This window comes from Odocoileus virginianus, chromosome 3 (assembly GCF_023699985.2).
Source record: "Odocoileus virginianus isolate 20LAN1187 ecotype Illinois chromosome 3, Ovbor_1.2, whole genome shotgun sequence".
NCBI lineage: Eukaryota > Metazoa > Chordata > Mammalia > Artiodactyla > Cervidae > Odocoileus > Odocoileus virginianus.
In genome coordinates this window covers 20318338-20338121 of record NC_069676.1, presented here as the reverse complement: position 1 = coordinate 20338121, position 19784 = coordinate 20318338, and the positions used below count along the sequence as shown (strand labels likewise).

General features: G+C 38.4%; 1 protein-coding gene across 2 annotated transcripts in view; it reads right to left on the bottom strand.

Annotated features, from left to right (window-relative positions):
- Positions 1–10839: 10839 nt before the first annotated feature.
- Positions 10840–19784, bottom strand: part of MEIKIN (meiotic kinetochore factor) — a 118611-nt gene continuing 109666 nt past the window's right edge. For both annotated transcript variants that reach the window (XM_070465061.1, XM_070465062.1), the window contains one exon: positions 10840–10973. In XM_070465061.1, coding sequence (XP_070321162.1) covers positions 10942–10973 — 32 coding nt within the window. In that variant the 3' untranslated portion in view covers positions 10840–10941. The remainder of the gene's footprint in view (positions 10974–19784) is intronic.

The following is a 19784-nucleotide window of genomic DNA, read 5'->3' as shown; positions in this document are numbered from 1 at the left end:
TCAAAAGTGGTTTGCTATGTTTTGTGCTGGAGCTTTCTCACTGGATAATGCTCCCCAGTTGGTTAGACAAGTTGTAGTTGATACAAATCAAATTGAGACATTAATTGAGAATAATCAATGTTATACTACATAGAAGATAGCTGACATGCTCAAAATATCCAAATAAAGTGTTGAAATCATTTGTACCAGCTCAGTTATGTTAATTACTTTGATGTTTGGTTCCACATGAGTTAAGCGAAAAAAAAATCTTCCTGACTGTATTTCCTCATGCAATTCTCTACTTAAACATAAGGAAAATGTTCTGTTTTTAAAATAAACTGTGATGGGCAATGAAAAGTGTGTACTGTACAATAATGTGGAATGGAAGAGATCATAGGGCAAGTGAAATGAACATCACCAACCATGCCAAAGGCTGGTTTTCATCCAAAGAAGGTGATGTTGTAAAAATGGTGGGATTGGAAAGGAGTCCACTATTACGAGCTCCTCCAGAAAACCAAATGATTAATTGCAATAAGTACTGCTCCCAATTAGACCAGTTGAAAAGCGTCTGCAATTAGTTAACAGAAAACACATAATCCTCCATCAGGGTAACAAAAGACCACACATTTCTTTGATGACAAGGCAAAAACTTTTACACTTGGCTGGCAAGTTCTGTCATTCACTGTATTCACCAAACATTGCACCTTCAGATTTCCATTTATTTCAGTCTTTACAAAATTCTCTGAATATCACGGTAATCCAAGTCTATGCCCCGACCAGTTAACACTGAAGAAGCTGAAGTTGAACGGTTCTATGAAGATGTACAAGACCTTCTAGAATTAACACCCCAAAATGATGTCCTTTTCATTATAGGGGCTTGGAATGTAAAAGTAGGAAGTCAAGAAACACCTAGAGTAACAGGCAAATTTGGCCTTGGAGTACAGAATGAAGCAGGGCAAAGGCTAATAGAGTTCTGCCAAAAGAACGCACTGGTCATAGCAAACACCCTCTTCCAACAACACAAGAGAAGACTCTACACATGGACATCACCAGATGGTCAACACCGAAATCAGATTGATTATATCCTTTGCAGCCAAAGATGGAGAAGCTCTATACAGTCAGCAAAAACAAGACCGGGAGCTGACTGCGGCTCAGATCATGAACTCCTTATTGCCAAATTCAGACTTAAATTGAAGAAAGTGGGGAAAACCACTAGACCACTCAGGTATGACCTAAATCAAATCCCTTATGACTATACAGTGGAAGTGAGAAATAGATTTAAGGGACTATATCTAAAAGACAGAGAGCCTGATGAACTATGGATGGAGGTTCGTGACATTGTACAGGAGACAGGAATCAAGACCATCCCCAAGAAGAAAGAAATATAAAAAAGCAAAATGGCTGTCTGAGGAGACCTTACAAATAGCTGTGAAAAGAAGAGAAGTGAAAAGCAAAGGAGAAAAGGAAAGCTATACCCATTTGAATGCAGAGTTCCAAAGAATAGCACAAGAGATAAGAAAGCCTTCCTCAGTGATCAGTGCAAAGAAATAGAGGAAAACAACAGAATGGGAAAGACTATAGATCTCTTCAAGAAAATTAGAGATACCAAGGGAACATTTCATGCAAAGATGGGCTCAATAAAAGACAGAAATGGTATGGACCTAACAGAAGCAGAAGATATTAAGAAGCGGTGGCAAGAATACACAGAAGAACTGTACAAAAAAGATCTTCACACCCAGATAATCATAATGGTGTGATCACTCACACTCACCTAGAGCCAGACACAGACATCCTGGAATGTGAAGTCAAGTGGGCCTTAGGACGCATCACTACGAATAAAGCTAGTGGAGGTAATGGAATTCCGGTTGAGCTATTTCAAGTCCTAACAGACGATGGTGTGAAAGTGCTGCAAAAACTCAGCAGTGGCCACGGGACTGGAAAAGGCCAGTTCTCATTCCCATCCCTAAGAAAGGAATACCAAAGCTTGCTCAAACTACTGCACAATTGCACTCATCTCACACACTAGCAAAGTAATGCTCAAAATTCTCCAAGCCAGGCTTCAATAATACATAAACCAAGAACTTCCAAATGTTCAAGCTGGTTTTAGAAAGGGCAGAGAAACCAGAGATCAAATTGCCAACATCCACTGGATCATCAAGAAAGCAAGAGAGTTCCAGAAAAACATTGATTTCTGCTTTATTGACTATGCCAAAGTCTTTGTGTGGATCACAATAAACTGGAAAATTTTGAAGGAGATGGGAATACCAGACCACCTGACCTGCCTCTTGAGAAACCTGTATGCAACAGGAAGCAACAGTTAGAACTGGACATGGAACAACAGACTGGTTCCAAATAGGAAAAGGAGTACGTCAAGGCTGTATATTGTCACCCTGCTTATTTAACTTATACGCAGAGTACATCATGAGAAATGCTGGGCTGGATGAAGCACAAGCTGGAATCAAGATTGCTGGGAAAAATATCAATAACCTCAGATATGCAGATGACACCACCCTTATGGCAGAAAGCGAAGAAGAACAAAAGAGCCTCTTGATGAAAGTGAAAGAAGAGAGTGAAAAAGTTGGCCTAAAGCTCAACATTCAGAAAACTAAGATCATGGCATCTGGTCCCATCACGTCATGGGAAATAGATGGGGAAACAGTGGAAACAGTGGTTGACTTTATTTTGGGGGGCTCCAAAGTCACTGCAGATGGTGATTGCAGCCATGAAATTAAAAGACGCTTACTCCTTGGAAGGAAAGTTATGATCAACCTAGATAGCATATTAAAAAGCAGAGACATTACTTTGCCAACAAAGGTCCGTCTAGTCAAGGCTATGGTTTTTCCAGTGGTCATGTATGGATGTGAGAGTTGGACTATAAAAAAGCTGAGCGCCAAGGAATTGATGCTTTTGAACTGTGGTGTTGGAGAAGACTCTTGAGAGTCCCTTGGACTGCAAGGAGATCCAGCCAGTCCATCCTAAAGATAAGTCCTGAGTGTTCATTGGAAGGACTGATGTTGAAGCTGAAACTGCCAATACTTTGGCCACCTGATGTGAAGAGCTGACTCACTTGAAAAGACCCTGATGCTGGGAAAGATTGAAGGCAGGAGGAGAAGGGGATGAAAGAGGAGGAGATGATTGGCTGGCATCACCGACTCAATGGACATGGGTTTGAGTAGACTCCAGCAGTTGGTGATGGACAGGGAGGCCAGGCGTGCTGCGGTTCATGGGGTCGCAAAGAGTCGGACATGACTGAGCGACTGAAGTAACTGACTAACTTAAGGGAAAAAATTTCAATTCCTGAAGACTGTAAAAGGCACCAGTAACAGTTCTTTGCTCAAAAAGATAAAAAGTTCAAGGAAGATGAAATTATGAAGCTGCCTGAAAAATGGCAGAAGGTAGTGGAATAAAACAATGAATTCGCATTTGAATCAGTTCTAATGAGATGGATGAAACTGGAGGCCATTATACAGAGCGAAGTAAGCCAGAAAGATAAAGACCATTACAGTATACTAACACATATATATGGAATTTAGAAAGATGGTAACGATAACCCTATATGCAAAACAGAAAAAGAGACACAGATGTATAGAACAGACTTGTGGACTCTGTGGGAGAAGGCAAGGGAGAAGGCGAGAGTGGGATGTTTCAAGAGAACAGCATAGAAACATGTATATTATCTAGGGTGAAACAGATCACCAGCCCAGGTTGGATGCATGAGACAAGTGCTCGGGCCTGGTGCACTGGGAAGACCCAGAGGGATCGGGTGGAGAGGGAGGTGGGAGGGGGGATCGGGATGGGGAATACATGTAAATCCATGGCTAATTCGTTTCAATGTATGACAAAAACCACTGCAATGTTGTAAAGTAATTAGCCTCCAACTAATAAAAATAAATGGAAAAAAAAACAAACAATGAATTCGTTGTACAAAAGAGTTCCTAGTAAAAATGATAAAGTATCTTTTATTTTTATTTTAAAACTGAAGGAACTTTTTGGCCAACCCAGTACTTGCTATCATTCATCATATTTCCTTTATGTTGTAGTGTAATATTCAAATTATAGACTTAGAGGGCACTGAAATGATACAAGTTTGCCATAAAAGAGGACATGTAACTAAACCTAATTATGCAGACTGAAAATATTTTCAAGTTCAGTGACAGTGTATATTATCTTTTTTTTTCATTTTACTCAACATGACCTCTTTTCACAGAGAAACTGAGGTGTCTTAAAGTGTCCTCTCTATATTTAGGGGCAAGAAGGAAGCCCCTAAATAAATAATATAAAGAAATAAATATATGAGAAATAAAATAATTATTCATTAATGACATATAAATGTGGCGCTGTTGGGTTATAAAATTAGACATAAGGCCTACACTTCACTCAGGAGTAGAAAATTTAGCCTCTGTGCAAACCCCAGTGGCCTCTGAGTCTCTCTCCACCTGATTCCAATAACATAGAAAAGAGGCACACTCCGCCCTACAGCCATTTTCCAGTTATCAGATACAGCAAAAGGTGGCAATAAAACTGGAATCTTGCTCCTTTAACCACCATGCTAATAAGCACAACCTCAATTGTGCTTAATTCTTCTGAAACAAATTAGATTTTCATTGATAACATCTCAGAACAAGATAGTTGAATCAAGATGATCAAGTAAAACTTCCTGAATGACACTTAGATGGACTCAGAGTACTTCAGTTTTAAAAACTCTTAAGCTAACCAATGATTTGCTGCTATATAAAATGGGAATGGCAGTGGTTTCAGGCAACAGAAAACAAACAATCATTATTTAACAAATATTTCCTCAGTCCCTCAAAGGTCTCAGTTCGATGTTCTGGCTGTCTATTCCTACTATCAGGAGCTTAGTTCTTAGTGGGAAGAGGCAAAGTAAACAAAATGTTTGCAATTAGTGCTAAAAGTTAGGAAAGAAAGAGTTAATAGTATACAACTGGGAGGGAGCCAAATGTGGGATTTGAAGTAATTATACTCCAACTAATAAAAATAAATGAAAAAAAAAGAATGAAAACGGACAACCCATGGGAAGATGATGGTAAATAACATTATAGAAGAGAGATGAAAAATACAAACACTCTGAGACAGGAAGGGGTTTCTCCTGTCTGAAGGAAAAAAAAGAGGCCAAAACAGCTGAATATACTCTGGCAGGGGGAAGATGTTTGAGATATGGTTTAAATGGAGACATGGAGCCAGATTATGTAGAACCTTGTAAATCATGCAAAAGAGATTGGATCAAGTGTGATGGAAACTACTGTAGGAATTTAAAAACAGGAAAGGGACATGATAGAATTTATGATTTTAGAAGATTACTCTGGTTGCTCTGTGGAGAAAGGAGTATAAAAGAATAAGAATGGTATGAGAGAAACTATATAGGAGTAGACCATGTATTTTAGGCAAGAGTTGATGTTAGCTAACTATTTTGAAGACAGAACTAATAGGATTTATAGTAGAAGTGAAAGAAAGAAAAACTAAAGATTGACTCCTAGGTTTTTGCCTTGAGCAACCAACTGGAAGTAATTTCCTGATGGAAAGATGAGGGAAATTATAGGTTTAAAGAAGAAAATCTAGCATATTAAATTTGGATATATTAAGTTTGAATGACCACTAGCTATCCACCTGAAGTAGAATATATGAAGAGAATGCAGGACTGAAGAAAAATTTGATAGACATCAGCTCATACACAGAATTTAAAATAACAGAATGAATGAGTTTTCCTAGAAAGAATATGTATGTATAGTAGAGAGTCCAGCACTAATATTCAGAGAGGACACCACTTAAAAGTCTTCACGAGAAGGACTCAACAAAGAAGGATGAGCAGTAGTAAGACAAAAGAAGAAAATAACCCATAAAAGAAGAAGACATCAACTGTGTTGAATGTTACTTAAAGCTTAAGTGTCCATTAGATTTGTCAACATAGACATCTTGACAAGAACAGTTTCAATAGAAACCAGAGCAAAAGCCTGAATGGAGGGGACTCAAAAAAGAAAGAGTAGAAAAAAAAAAAAAGAAACAGTAGGGAGGTAGTAATAAAGCAAGTACAGACAACTCCTCTGCTTCACTGAGATAAGGAGCAGAAAAAATGGGGATTGAGAGGAGACGGAGGAAGGGACATTTGTCTTTCTTTTTTCTTTTTGAGATGGAAGATATTAGAGAATTTCATATGCTAAGAGAAAGAATCTAATAAAGATGATGAAATCAAACACCTGCTTAGTTCCAGGTGCTAAGAATGCAATAATGTACAAGACAGGTACAGCCCTCACCCTTAAGAAACCCAACAGGTACACAAGTTATTACAGATTGTGATAAGTGCTTTTAAGGAATCAAACTTTTATATTAAATATAAGATTGGCTTGAAATCTTCACATTGAATGCTACTGGAAGTATACAAAAGTAACTAACAGCACACTTCTATGACTGACGTTCTTTCAACACACATTTTTCAAACACTTAATATATTTACTACGTGTCTGTGAACTGCTAGAACCTAGAAATACAATGATAGACACAATGTAGTTCCTGAACTCAAGGAGCTTACAGTCTAGGGAGAGGAAAACAGAATTTGACAGGCAATTACATGATGTTATATTATAATAAATGCTATTATACCGGTAAGTACAGGATAAAAATAAGGAAAAACACGTAACCTTTTGGAGGAATTAAGGGGAGTTTTCTGAAAGGTGAAATAAATCGGGATTAAAAATTAAAATGGGATATGCTTAAAAAAAAATAAGATGTGGGCATAGAAAGTGTGTTCCAGGCAGATGTAGCAGCACAGTCAGGGCTTGGAGGCAAGAGAGAATTTAAAAATCCAGTGACCTACAATATAATCTAATGGTAAATTGAACTGGATTAATAAAACTATGTAAAAATCATTTAAAAGACTTTATCTAGAGGACATGGGAGCTATCAAGGGATTTTAAACAGAAAACAACATGATCAGATGAGCATTTTAGAAAGCTCTCTCTAGATGCATTGTGGAAAATTGACTATAGGGTACAAGAATAATGACTGAGAAACTAGTGAAGAGGCTTTTATTCTAAGTCAGGCAAGAAAGTACTGGCATGAACTCAGAGAACAGCCATAGGAATGGAGGAATATGGAAAATACTGAGGACTTTTAGGATTCAAAATCAACAGGACTTCATGACTGCCTGCCTGTGAGAAAGTAAGAGAAAAAGGGTGATAGCAACTTTCTGGCTCAGGTAACTTGGATAGATGAAGCTATCTAACACTGAAACAGATGATAGAAGACATAACTGCTTCAAGGAGATATAAATTCATTTGGGATATGTTGAGTATGAGATACCATGAAAATCCCTGTGGTGATGACAAGTAAGCAGTTGGCTACAGAGACTTAGAATTCTAGAAATGTCTCATGTGAGTCATGTGAGTCAGGATGTTCTGTGTTGCACATGATAGAAAACCCAAACTAAACTAGCCTAAGCAAAAAAAAAAAAAAAAAAAAAAAAAAACTGATTAGCTAGCATAACTGGAGCTAAAGTACAGAACAGTTCAGGCACAGCTGTATCCAAAGACTCAACAATAATATCAAGAATCTAGTTTCTCTATTCCAGCTCTAATTCCTCTGTGTGAACTCCATTCCCAGACAGTGCCTCCATTTGTGGACACAAGATGGCTGCCAGCAGCTCTCCTTAGAGGAATAGTATAGTAAAAAGGCTGTATCCAGTATTCCCAGAAAAAGCTCTGAGATTTAATCCAATACATTATTTTAGGCGTTGCCCCTAATCCTGAACCAATCACTGTGCCTGAGTTAGGAGGACCATGTAATTGATTTACGCCATTAAAGGCCCACCTCTAGAACTAAAGGTGGGATCAATCCCACCTAAATTGTGACCAAAATCCAATTATAATGGGAGGTAGAGGGGAACAGAAATACAGTGGCAAACAAGATGTAGTTTCTACACTCAAGAATCTTATAGTTGAAGGGAGAAAGAGTAGAATTTGAAAGGCAATTACAGTACATCGTGATAAACAGTACAATGTAGGCAAGCACAAGATGCTGTGAGAACACAAGGAAAGACTTGGGGGACACAGGCAGGGCCAGTCACCACACATATTCACTACCAATACCCACGGCAGTTACTGACAAAGATTTGGGGTCAACTGAACAGAGATGATAACCAGTGGCAGTGGTAGATGAGATCACCAAGAGAGACAGTGTAACATAAGAAGCCCTAGAATATGGGACTTCCCTGGTGGTTCGGTGGCTAAGACTCTGCACTCCCAATACAGGGGGCCCAGGTTCAGTCCCTGGTCAGGGAACTAGATCCCACATGCTGCAATTAATAGTTCACAGGTCACAACCAGAGACCCCAGTGCAGACCAACAAAGATAAATTAAGAAAAAAAAAAGAAGTCCTAGATTATAACTCAAAGAAACAACAAAATTTAAAGGCTGGACAAAGGAAAGTAAGAAGAAATGGAAGAGAAAGAGATCAAAGATGGGATGAGATAAGAGATGAGATGAAAGCCTAGAGAGTAATGTTTCAGAGAAGTCATTCCTTACTGTAGGCTTTCAAGAGGAGAGTAATAGTCTACAACATCATTAGCTAGGAGAGGCTGGGTAAGATGAGAACTGAGAAATACTCCTTAGATTAACATCAAAGGAGTTCTGGTAGCCTTGAGGGGACCAGTGTCAGTGAAGGGTCCAAGGTGAAAGCACACTTTATGTGTGTTGAGGGTAGGGGAAGGAAGAGGAGAAAGGACTGAGTAGTGAAGGGAATTAGTGAAAAAGCAGAAAGGACTCTTTTCAGGAAACATGGATATAAACAGGTAAGGAATTATTAAGAGAGGTAGAAGAATATGTAGAATCAGGGGAGCATTTAAGATATAAGATGATCCAGTATTTTAAAATGAAGGTTAGAAAGCTACAGTAGAGCAGGAGACTGAAGATAACTTCTATCTGGAAAGTCTAGGCATCACACCCTTCATATAAACATACATGCTATATGCACAATATGAGATAAAGAAGCTAGTCATAACTGAACAAACCTTGGAAAGGTGAAAAAAACTTCAGTTCAAATTTTTAAAATGGAAATGGCATCATGATTGCTTGGCCTTTCATGAGTTTTTAACTGAATTTTCTGGGTACTTGTGACATGAGGGTTTGTTTTTTCTTTTCATGAACTTGAAAATATAATTTTAAGTGCTTAAAAATGAAATTAATTAGTTGTATGCTAAAATAAAGTGGTCCAGTCCCATTGTTAACTTTTTAAAAAACAGAGACCACTTTGAAAATATGATGAAAACTATGGAGACACTCTCCCCAGAAAGATATGAACTTTTCTGATGGTCTTCCAGGGAGGTTCACTGAAAGATGTCTGGAGCCTACCCACCAATGTAAAGTCAAGAGTATAACCTTCTAGGATTTGCCAACAGGAATCTTCCTGAAACTTCTCATGTCTGGCAGACAGCAAGTCGGGTTATTCTACTTTCCTTCCTCTTAATCAAAACTAAAGTTATGTCCTTTACCAGTATGCCTTGAACTTCAGCTGCAACTCTTTCCTCCCTCCCACCTTTTCCTCTCCAACTGGTAAAAATAGTGGATTCACATAGTCCTACCTTCACTTCCTGGCTATCTCACTTTCTAAATCACATCAGCCTGGCCAAGTCCTTCTCTCTCTAAGATAGCTATATTTTCTTATCATCAATATGAAACTATCAAATGTTTATTTCCTCCAGCCCCACTAGGCCCAGTCTAAAAATCAGGTATCATTTTTTCTCACAAGAACCTACCACCTGTTTAGAAACTATCAAATAATTTGTTCTCATTCTCACCCCTCTCCCTTGGATTATAAACTCCTTGAATGCAGGGAATAAGCCTTCTATTTAATTTCATATTCCCCCACTACTTATCACATTTCTGCTTTTTAAAACAACCACAAGAGTTGCTGACTTAGTTGAGTACTGATTTAGAAATCAGGTCTAAATTTGGTTCTAACCTCCATCATTAATGATCTCTTCTATATTTCCTAAAAGCTTTCCTGTATTTTTACCTCCAAATTAGAATAGGAAGCCAAAATCGCAAGTAAGTTTTGTTAGTGGCTTAAGGCCTTGTGAAATTATTTACAAGAATATCTTCATGACACTCCTATTTTAAAATGAGTACTATATGGGTTCTGTAACCTCAGTTAATTCTTCAATTTTAGAATTTTCTTTCATACTGAAGTAGTTCTGAAATTTTGCCTCACTTACTTTTATGTCTAATAACATTAGTAAAACCATCAGAATTAAAACCTCACCAACAGTTATACACTATACTGTGTTCACTGACAACAGGATTGCTGCTTTTTAGGAAGGTCATTTCCAAGATAACATAATAAGCTATATTACCCCCCCCCCAAAAAAATCCTACAGACAGATAGCATTAGCTAAAGAAGGTTGTTTGGGGTGAGGTAATATATTAAATACTTAGTGTCTGATTGATTGAAAGTATTATACAATCCCTGCTTCAGTAAACCTTGAGTATAGAGTTTCTTTCAGTCAGACCTGGAATTAGGTCTCTCACTCATGTGGTTTCAATTAAGTTCTGTTAAAAATAGCTTGTAATATAAGCATCAACAATTTTACTACTGTTAATCCATACAAAGGATAAACTTGGGAAAAAACTATCAAAGGAAGTTACCTGGTATCCTGCTATTGCATCTTTATAAATAGCTGAAGTCATCTATTTAGTGTACAGTCTTCTAATATAAGCTGTTTGTTATTTTATAATACAAATATGTATGTATATATATTTGAGAAGCACATAGAAGAATGATTCTTTCTCAGCTCATTAAAAGTAATTTATAAGACTCTCAGTAAAATTTCAACATCAGGATATAGCACAAATATAGAATTTTGATTTTTTAATTTAATGTAATTTCAAGCAGATATTCTGCTTCACGGACTTTGACTTCACATCCAAGTCTTCAAAGTAGTGAAAATTCAGCCTGTTACATCTTTCCACTTGTTTTTATTATGATATCTGGAGAAAAAAATAACAATAGATTATTTCATATACATCACCAGCACATGTCCAATAGTTATTAGTAACCAGTCGCTAGGAGAGAGAACACTTGATGTCTAAGCAACTCTAGTTTCCATCCATCAATCCTTAGGAAAGAAATCTAGAGGTCATTAAAAAGAAGAAAGAAAGAAAAAGGAATAGCTGGCTCACTCCCTCCTGGACATACTGAGGATACTTCTCTTCTCTTTGGAGACACAAAGAGGCCTGTCTGACATTCCAACAGAAAGCCCAGCAAAGACAGCTGTCGGTGGCCATCATAGGCTGCTAACTCCAGCCTGGTAACCTGGTGGAATCCATCCAGTTGTGGTTCCCATCCCAGTCCTCCGCAGCCACCAGCTAGTCAGAATCTCCCTTTCCAGACTATCTCTCCTTTCATTCTCCTACCGACCTGTTGTAGCTGAACCTAGGTTCTTTCTAATACAGGATTCTGAGGACTTTCTTCCTCCCAATATCTTGTACCTTTTGGAAAATCAAACAAAACCTATAGCTATCCTTAGATTTTGAGATTTAATTTTCTTTTTCAGAAAAGATGATAAGTGGTATGTTATAAATTCATATTTAAGCTAATAGAATAACAACTTTTACCTGGATATATATCTTTAGTGAGAATTTGAATTTTTAGATGATAATAGCAAGTGGAGTCAACTTTATGTATTTCCACTGTCACATTCATACTACAATACACCTTATGCCTGGCCTAATCAGCCTATATCAATGGTTCTCAAACTCTGCTGCACCTTAGAGTTATTTGAGCTTTTAAAAATCCCAATATCCAGGCTATATTCCATATCAAATAGGACAGAACCTCTGAACAAGGGACTCAAATATCCAGGAAAGTCTGATGTACAGCTGTTTGAGACCTGTATCTTTAGTGGTCCATGGACCAGTAACTTCAATGTCATCTAGGAGTTGATTAGCAATGTAGAATCTTGGGCTCCATTCCAGACCAAGAGAAACATAAATCTCTATTTTTAATAAGATCCTCAAGCAAGTCACAAGTAAACTAAAGTTTGGGAAGTACTGGCTATTCTAACCTCTACTCTTCTTATTGTTATCTTCACTGACCTCAGATACTATTTGCTCACTTGTTGATCACAGTCATCCTCTTCATACAACTTAAACTACCAAGTGGCAACCAGCCCATCCAACTATGGCCTCCACCCCTCCTTGGCCTTCATATATACATCCAGGGCCATACTCTGTATTTTCCCCTGACATCACCTACAGCACATCATCTCTAAAACTTTATAATACTAGAGACCTAGGAGTCATCCTCTAACTGCCCTTCTCTCTGACTACCCTGAACCAGCCCCTAAACAGTCACTAAATCCTGGTAATTATACCAATATACATTTTAGGTTACACTGGTTCTCAGTTTCCAGAAATCTTGAATCAGACTTTTGAAGCAATGACACAAGAATCTGCATAATTTATAAATTTCCAATGTGGTATGAGCACCATACTTAATTGTGTTTCTGTGTGATACTTCTGCCTGCTACTATTTTCTAAAGACTCAAACTCACACTTAAGATATATATCCAGGTAAAAGCTGTTGTTATACCAGCTTAAGATATAAATTTTTAACATATCATTTATCATCTCTTCTGAAGAAAATAAAGATCTCAAAATCTAAGGATAGCTACAGGTTTTGTTTGATTTTCCAAAAGGTACTGTTACCTTGGAAGTCTTCTCCGACACTTCACAGTTAAAACCATCCTCTCCTGGGCTCCTAGGATGCTTTGCTCCACTTCTAACTTATCAACTTAGAAGACTGTGAAGTCTACCTCGTGACAAATCTGTAAGCCCTGGAGGACAACAGCTGTATTCATATCCCTAGCTAATAATATAATGCCTAATGCATGCTTGTTGGCTGAATGAAAGTACCAATAACTTAGACCTCCATTGCTGTAACTGTAAGAAGTATAAAGCAATGATTGGCTGGTTCTTCTTATTGGTTAAAAAAGAAATTTTAAGTCTCTGTTTAAATAGAATATAGAAATCCAATGTGTAATGCAAAGAGAAGCAAGACTGCTGTTTGGATGAGCTGAAAAACTCAGAGCCCTATCTACTCTTACATTCCCTATATGACAGCTACCCAGTCAAATATCAATAATCTCAGATATGCAGATGATACCATGCTAAAGGCAGACAGTGAAGAGGAACTAAAGAGTCTCTTGATGAGGGTGAAAGAGGAGAGTGAAAAATCTGGCTTAAAACTCCATATTCACGGCAAATAGATGGGGAGAAAGTGAAAACAGTGACAGATTTTATTTTCTTGGGCCCCGAAATCACTGCAAATGGTGACTGCAGCCATGAAATTAAAAGATGCTTGCTTCTTGGAAGAAAAGCTTGGAAAAAAAGCTATACAGCAAATTAAAAAGCACAGACATCACTTTGCCAACAAAGGTCCACGTAGTCAAAGCTATGGTTTTCCCAGTAGTCATGAATGGATGTGAGAGTTGGACCATAATGAAGACTGAGCACTGAAGAACTCAGTAAATCCTAAAGGAAATCAACCCTGAATACTCATTGGAAGGACTGATGCAGAAGCTGAAATTCCAATACTCTGGCCCATGATTCAAAGAGCAATCTCATTGGAAAAGACTCTGGTGCTGGGAAAGACTGAGGGCAGGAGGAGAAGGTGGTGACAGAGGGTGAGATGATTGGATGGAATCACTGACTCAATGGACATGAGTTTGAGCAAACTCTGGGAGATAATGAAAGACAGGGGTACAGCCTGGCGTACTACAGTCCATGGGGTCACAAAGAATCGGACATAACTTAGCTACTAAACAACAGTCAAACTTAGCAAGAACCAGGAAAGCTAAGTTCTAGTTCGGATTCTGCCAGTATCTACCTGTGTGACCTTGGACAAGTTACTTTTCAATATAGCCAGGTCGTTTTTGTTGTATGCAGAATGAGTAAAACAAATTAGATTATTGTATGGTTCTCAAATTTTAGTGCTTATTGGGATCACACAGAAAACTCATTAAATTGTAGATACTTGTACCATATCTCTAGAGATTATAATTTATCAGGTCTACAGTGATTCTGGTACAGGTAGTCAGAGGACCACACAATGAGAAACCTTGGACTGGATGTTTTATAAGGCTTCTTCTATCTGTCTGTCTGTAACCATTCTCAGATCTCTACTTACCCACACCATCTCTTCAACAATATCACTTTTGGATTCGTGGTTTACTTTCACCAAATTTTTCTTTAATCAGCATAATACCAGTTATAAATGAACAAGCAGCATACTGAACAAGGGTCCTAGACCATCAAAAGTGAGCTTCCCTCTGTCTCTGATTAGATTACTGCCAAACTAGCTAAACTGTTAAATGCCAGGACTAAAAATAGGCTGCAGCATGTTTAAAATAACATGCTCACAGTTAGCTTGGGGCTTTGCTATTTTTACAAAAGGAAAGACAGAGACAAGTGCCCAGAGGTTGAAAGGGAATTACTTAAATATGGAGGCTGCTATATGAGATGAGAGCCTAGAAAGAAGCCAGGAGGTGGCACAACTGGTTCAGTATGCATCAGGGGGACTCTCTGAATTAAAACTAAAAAATTTGGTCTTAACACTAGACAGAACCTCCTAGACACAATTTAGTTTTGGTTTGTTGCATAATTAAACCCAGAACTATGACATTACCTGATGAATTATTATGACAGGCCAAAAAGATCAAGTTAAGGGTTTATTTTTATTTTTATCAATTTAATGATATCAATTTATCAATTTTTATCAATTTACATACACACAGAAAAGTACTATACAGCTTCTTGGGCCTTCAGAAACAACACATCCATGTAACTACCATCCGGATAATGGAACAGAACACTACCAGGACCCTAGAATTCTCTCTTATAACTCTTTCCAGTTAATACCAGCTCCCTAACAAGGACATCCACCGTAGTGATTTCCATCATAGTTTAGTTTTGCCTAGTTTTGTACTAAATATAAGTAATATTAAATGTACTCTATTGTGTTTGGCTTCTTATGTGGGACTCATCAGAACTCTTGCAAGTAACTGTATACTGTTGATTCTCAGTACTATATAGCTCTCTAATCAATGATTATACCACAGTTTATTTATCCATTCTACTGTTGATGGGCATATTCAAATAGTTTCTGATTTGAAGCTGTTACCAATAGTGCTGCTATGAACATTCTAGTATATTTCTTATGAGGAATATATGTACACATTACAGTAGATATATTCCTCGGAATAGAACTGCTGGGTCTCTAGGGCCCAGGGAAATAGAATTGCTGGGTTTCTTTCCATTTCAGTGAAACTTCTACTGGTCCAGTGGTATGAGAGATCTGCCTGATAAATTGTTGCATCTGGACCCTCCAACAACTAAAAACCAGACACAATACGTAGAGGGTCCTTTTAGATTTTGGAGTCAACATATCCCTCATTTGTGTGTACAACTCCAGCCCACTTACTAAGTGACCTAAAAAGTTGCTGGTTTTGAGGAGGTCTCAGAAAAAAGAGAAGAGTCTGAAAAAGGTCCAGGATACTATACTGCTTGTGCCATAATGGTCCAGCAGATTGAATGGTGCTTGAAGTGGCAGTGGCAAAAAGAGAAGCTGTTTGGGGCTTGCAGATGAATACTCACAGTACAGGCCCTGAGGATTTTTCAACAGAGTGCTGCCATCCTTCGTGGGTAATCACTCTATTTTGGAGAAATAATTTATGCTCTGCTACTGAGTCTCAGTAAAGATCAAACACTTAACCATGGACCATCAAGTTACAATGAGAGCTGAGCTGCCCACCATGAATTGTGTGTTGTCTTATGCACCAAGCCATAAAGTTGGCTGTGAAGAGCAGCACGCTGTTAGCAAATAGAAACAGGTTTATGAGATTGGGCTCAAGCAGGCCCTGAAGGCAAAAGTAAGTTATATGAGGAAGTGAGCCACATGCCCATGTCCACTATTCCTGATACTTTCTTTTCTTTCCCTGCTTGCTTTAATGGTATCTTGGGGAGTTCTGGTCAGGTAACTGAGGAAAAGAAAGCTCAGGCTTCATCTGCAGATAGTTCTCCATGATATGCAGACACCACCTGAAAGTGGACAGCTTTAGCACCTATAGCTTCTTTCTAGGACATCCCTGGAGGAAATTGGTGAAGGAATATCCTTCAAGTGGGCAGAACTTCAAGGACTAAATTTGGTTGTTCACTTTATTGGAAGAAATGGCCAGATGTGTGATTATATACAAGGTGGCTCAGATGGTAAAGAAGGTGCTTGCAATGCAGGAGACCTGGGTTTTATCCCTAGGTCAGGAAGATCCCCTGGAGAACGTAATGCCTAACCATTCCAGTATTCTTGCCTGGAGAATTCCATGAACAGAGGAGCTTGGTGGGGCTACATTCCATGGGGTCGCAAAGAATTGGACATGACTGAGCGACTAACACTTTCACTTTCATTGACTGTGACCAATAATTTGGCTTGATAGTCAGGTACTTGGAAAATACATGATTTGAAAATTGATAACAAGAAAATATGAGAAGAGGTATGAGGCTAGAACTCTCTGAATGGGCAAAAAAAACATGATGATATCAGTATCCCACGTGAACACTCACCAAAGATTACCTAAGCAGAGGACAATTTTCATAATCAAGTGGATAAGATTAACTGTTATGTGGATACCAGTTAGCTTCTTTCCCCAGCCACCCCTGTCATCACCCAATAAGCCAATGGACAAAGTGGCCATGGTGACAGGGATAGAGATTATGCATGGTCTCAGCAAAACAGATTTCCACTCACCAAAGTCGGCCTGGCTACAGCCACTGCTGAGTACCCAATCTGTCAGCAACAAAGACCAACACCTAGTGAAGATCCCCTAGAGAAGGGAAAGGCTACCCACTCCAGTATTCTGGCCCTGGAGAATTCCATAAAGAACAGACACAACTGAGCAACTTTTACTTTCCCTGGAGTGGTCAGCGAGCTACCTTGTGGGTTGAGTACACTGGTCCACTTCCATCATGAATGGGGAAACATTTTATTTTTACTGGAATAGACAATTATTCTGGATATGGACTTGCCTTCCCTGTACATAATGCTTCTGCCAAAATTCGCCAACCAAGGATTTACAGAAGGCCTTATAAACCATCATGTTATCCCAAAACATTGTTTCTGATCACGCAACTGACTTCACAGAAAAAATAATTTGGCAATAGGCCCAAGCTTTTGGAATTCACTGGTCTTATCATGTTCCCCACCACTCTGAAGCAGCTGGCTTGACAAAATGGTAGAAATGCCTTTGGAAGATTCATTATAGCATCAACCTGCAGAACTGGGGGAAGGTTCTGCCTAAGGTTGTGTATGTTCTGACTCAGCATCCAATATATGGTGGTACTGTTTCTCCATAACCATGATTCACAGGCCCAGGAATCAAGTGGTAGAAATGGAAGTGAGACCACTCAATACTACCCCTGGTGACCCACTAGGAGAAGTTTTGCCTCCTGTGGCCATGACTTTATGCTCTACAGGTCTAGATGTCTTAGTTCAAAAGGAAGAAATGCTGTTACCAGGAGTCACAACAATGATTCTATTGAACTGGAAATTAAGACAGCCACCTAGCCACGTTGGGCTTCTCACACCTCTGAGTCAACAGGCAAAGAAGAAACCTCTTTGTGCTGGCTGGGTTGATTGATCCTGATGATCAAGGGGAAATCAGACTACTGTGCCATGATGGAGGTAAGGAAGAAGATGTCTGGAATACAGGAGATCATTTAGAGCATCTCTGGGCTTCCTGGTGTAGCTCAGTCAGTAAAGCATCTGCCTGCAATGCGGGAGAGACCTGGGTTCAATTCCTGGGTTGGGAAGTTCCCCTGGAGAAGGAAATGGCAACCCACTCCAGTATTCTTGCCTGGAGAATCCCATAGAGAGAGAAGCCCCATCATTAAGGTCAATGGATAACTATAATAACCCAATCTAAGCGGGACTACTGATGGCACAGGCCCTTCAGAAATGATGGCTGTGTCACTTGACCAGTAAAAGAACCACAACCAGCTGAGGTGGTTGCTGATGGTAGAGGTAGTGGAAGAAGGTAGTTATAAGTGCCTGTTATGACCACATGACTAGTTAAGCAAGTATCTTTATTTTCTTCCCTCTTTCATGCCTGTATCATGTAACATAAGTTGTATTAATAACACTTAACTTTATATCATAGTACCCAAGTTACAGGATATCAAGGAGAAAAACAAACATCACCCAAGGACTTTATCCTCTTATGGGGAAGGAGTGATCACATTTTCAGTTTTATGTAGGGTAGCTGTAGTATGTTAGGCAGAAGTATTACTTTGTTATTGTCTTTATTTAGACATTAAATATGGTTTAAGGAGATATGTATGAATGCATAGTTGACATGGAGTGGACTGTGATGGTAAGTTGTATGCATCAACTTGGTGAGGTAACATTACCTAATTAAATTAAATACTAATCTTGGTGCTTCTACGAAGGTATTATGGTTAACATATGTAATAAATAACTTTAAGTAAAGGAGATTATCCTTGATAATGTGGGTAGGCCTCATACAATCAACTGAAAGACCTTAAGAACAAAACTGAAGTTTCTCTGAAGAAAAATTCCTCCTGAGGACTTACTGTATCATTGGCTCCTGCCCAAGAGTTTTTAGCCTGCCCGACAGGTTGCAATCAGATCTTCCAATTGCATAAGTCAATTCTCTAAAATAAATCTCTTTATATACCTATACATATATGTGTCTCTCTATATATACCACTTGTTCTGTTTCTTTGGTAAAACCCTGATTGATACAGCATCTACTATTCCCTACCACTATGCTAAAGTTATCAGAGACTGAGATAGAAAGAAGTCTATTATGTGATTTCTTCATTTAACACTTCATAACCCAAAGAATATAAAAAGTTAGCATTATGAATTATGTCAGGTAGACTGCCAGGCTCCTCAGTCTATGGAATTCTCCAGGGAAGAATACTGGAATGGGTAGCCATTCCCTTCACTGGGAGATCTTCCCAACCCAGGAATTGAACCCAGGTCTCCTGCACTGCAGGAGATTCTTCACCATCTGAGTCACCAGAGAAGCCCAGTAGTATATTATTAAGTGTCAAATGAGTATCATTAAATTAAGTAGTCAAGGAACTTAAGGAAAAAGATCTCTGTGGACTTCAAGAGTGCTCTGGGCATGTTCGGTGGAGGAAATGGGGGCAAGGATCAAGTTATACATAACCTATTAAATTTCAGTTTCTTCACTGCTTGCTTATCTTTCAAAGGTTCCCAAGCTTCATTGAGTAATTAGACATTCAGTCTGATATGCAGTGAGGGAAGTACAGAAAAATCTAAATTTGGAACGTAGAAACCTTGAGAGATTGAACTGCTCACCATTACTTGGTAGCAGTGTGACCTTGGACAAATTTCATACTACTTTAAGTCTCAGATTCTTAATTTTTTTTTTAAAGTATACATCCTGTTATCATAAAGTAATAGTGAGAAATAAAGAAGATATAATGAGGTGCCTTTCCCAGAGCAAGTGCTCAGCTAATGCTAAGTGAATGAAAAAATATCTCCATATATTTAAAAATGAAATATCTATGAAACCCAACATCACTAAATTTTAATTATAAGAGGCATAACTTCTTATGCCATTATCAATGGCATAACCTAACTTTTTAAGAGATGACAGTAATAGACTTTCAAAAACCTATTTTACTCAGATTCTGAAAACTGACCAAGCTTTTTTATAATTTTACCATTTCCACTTCATAAAAGAACTCCCAGAATAC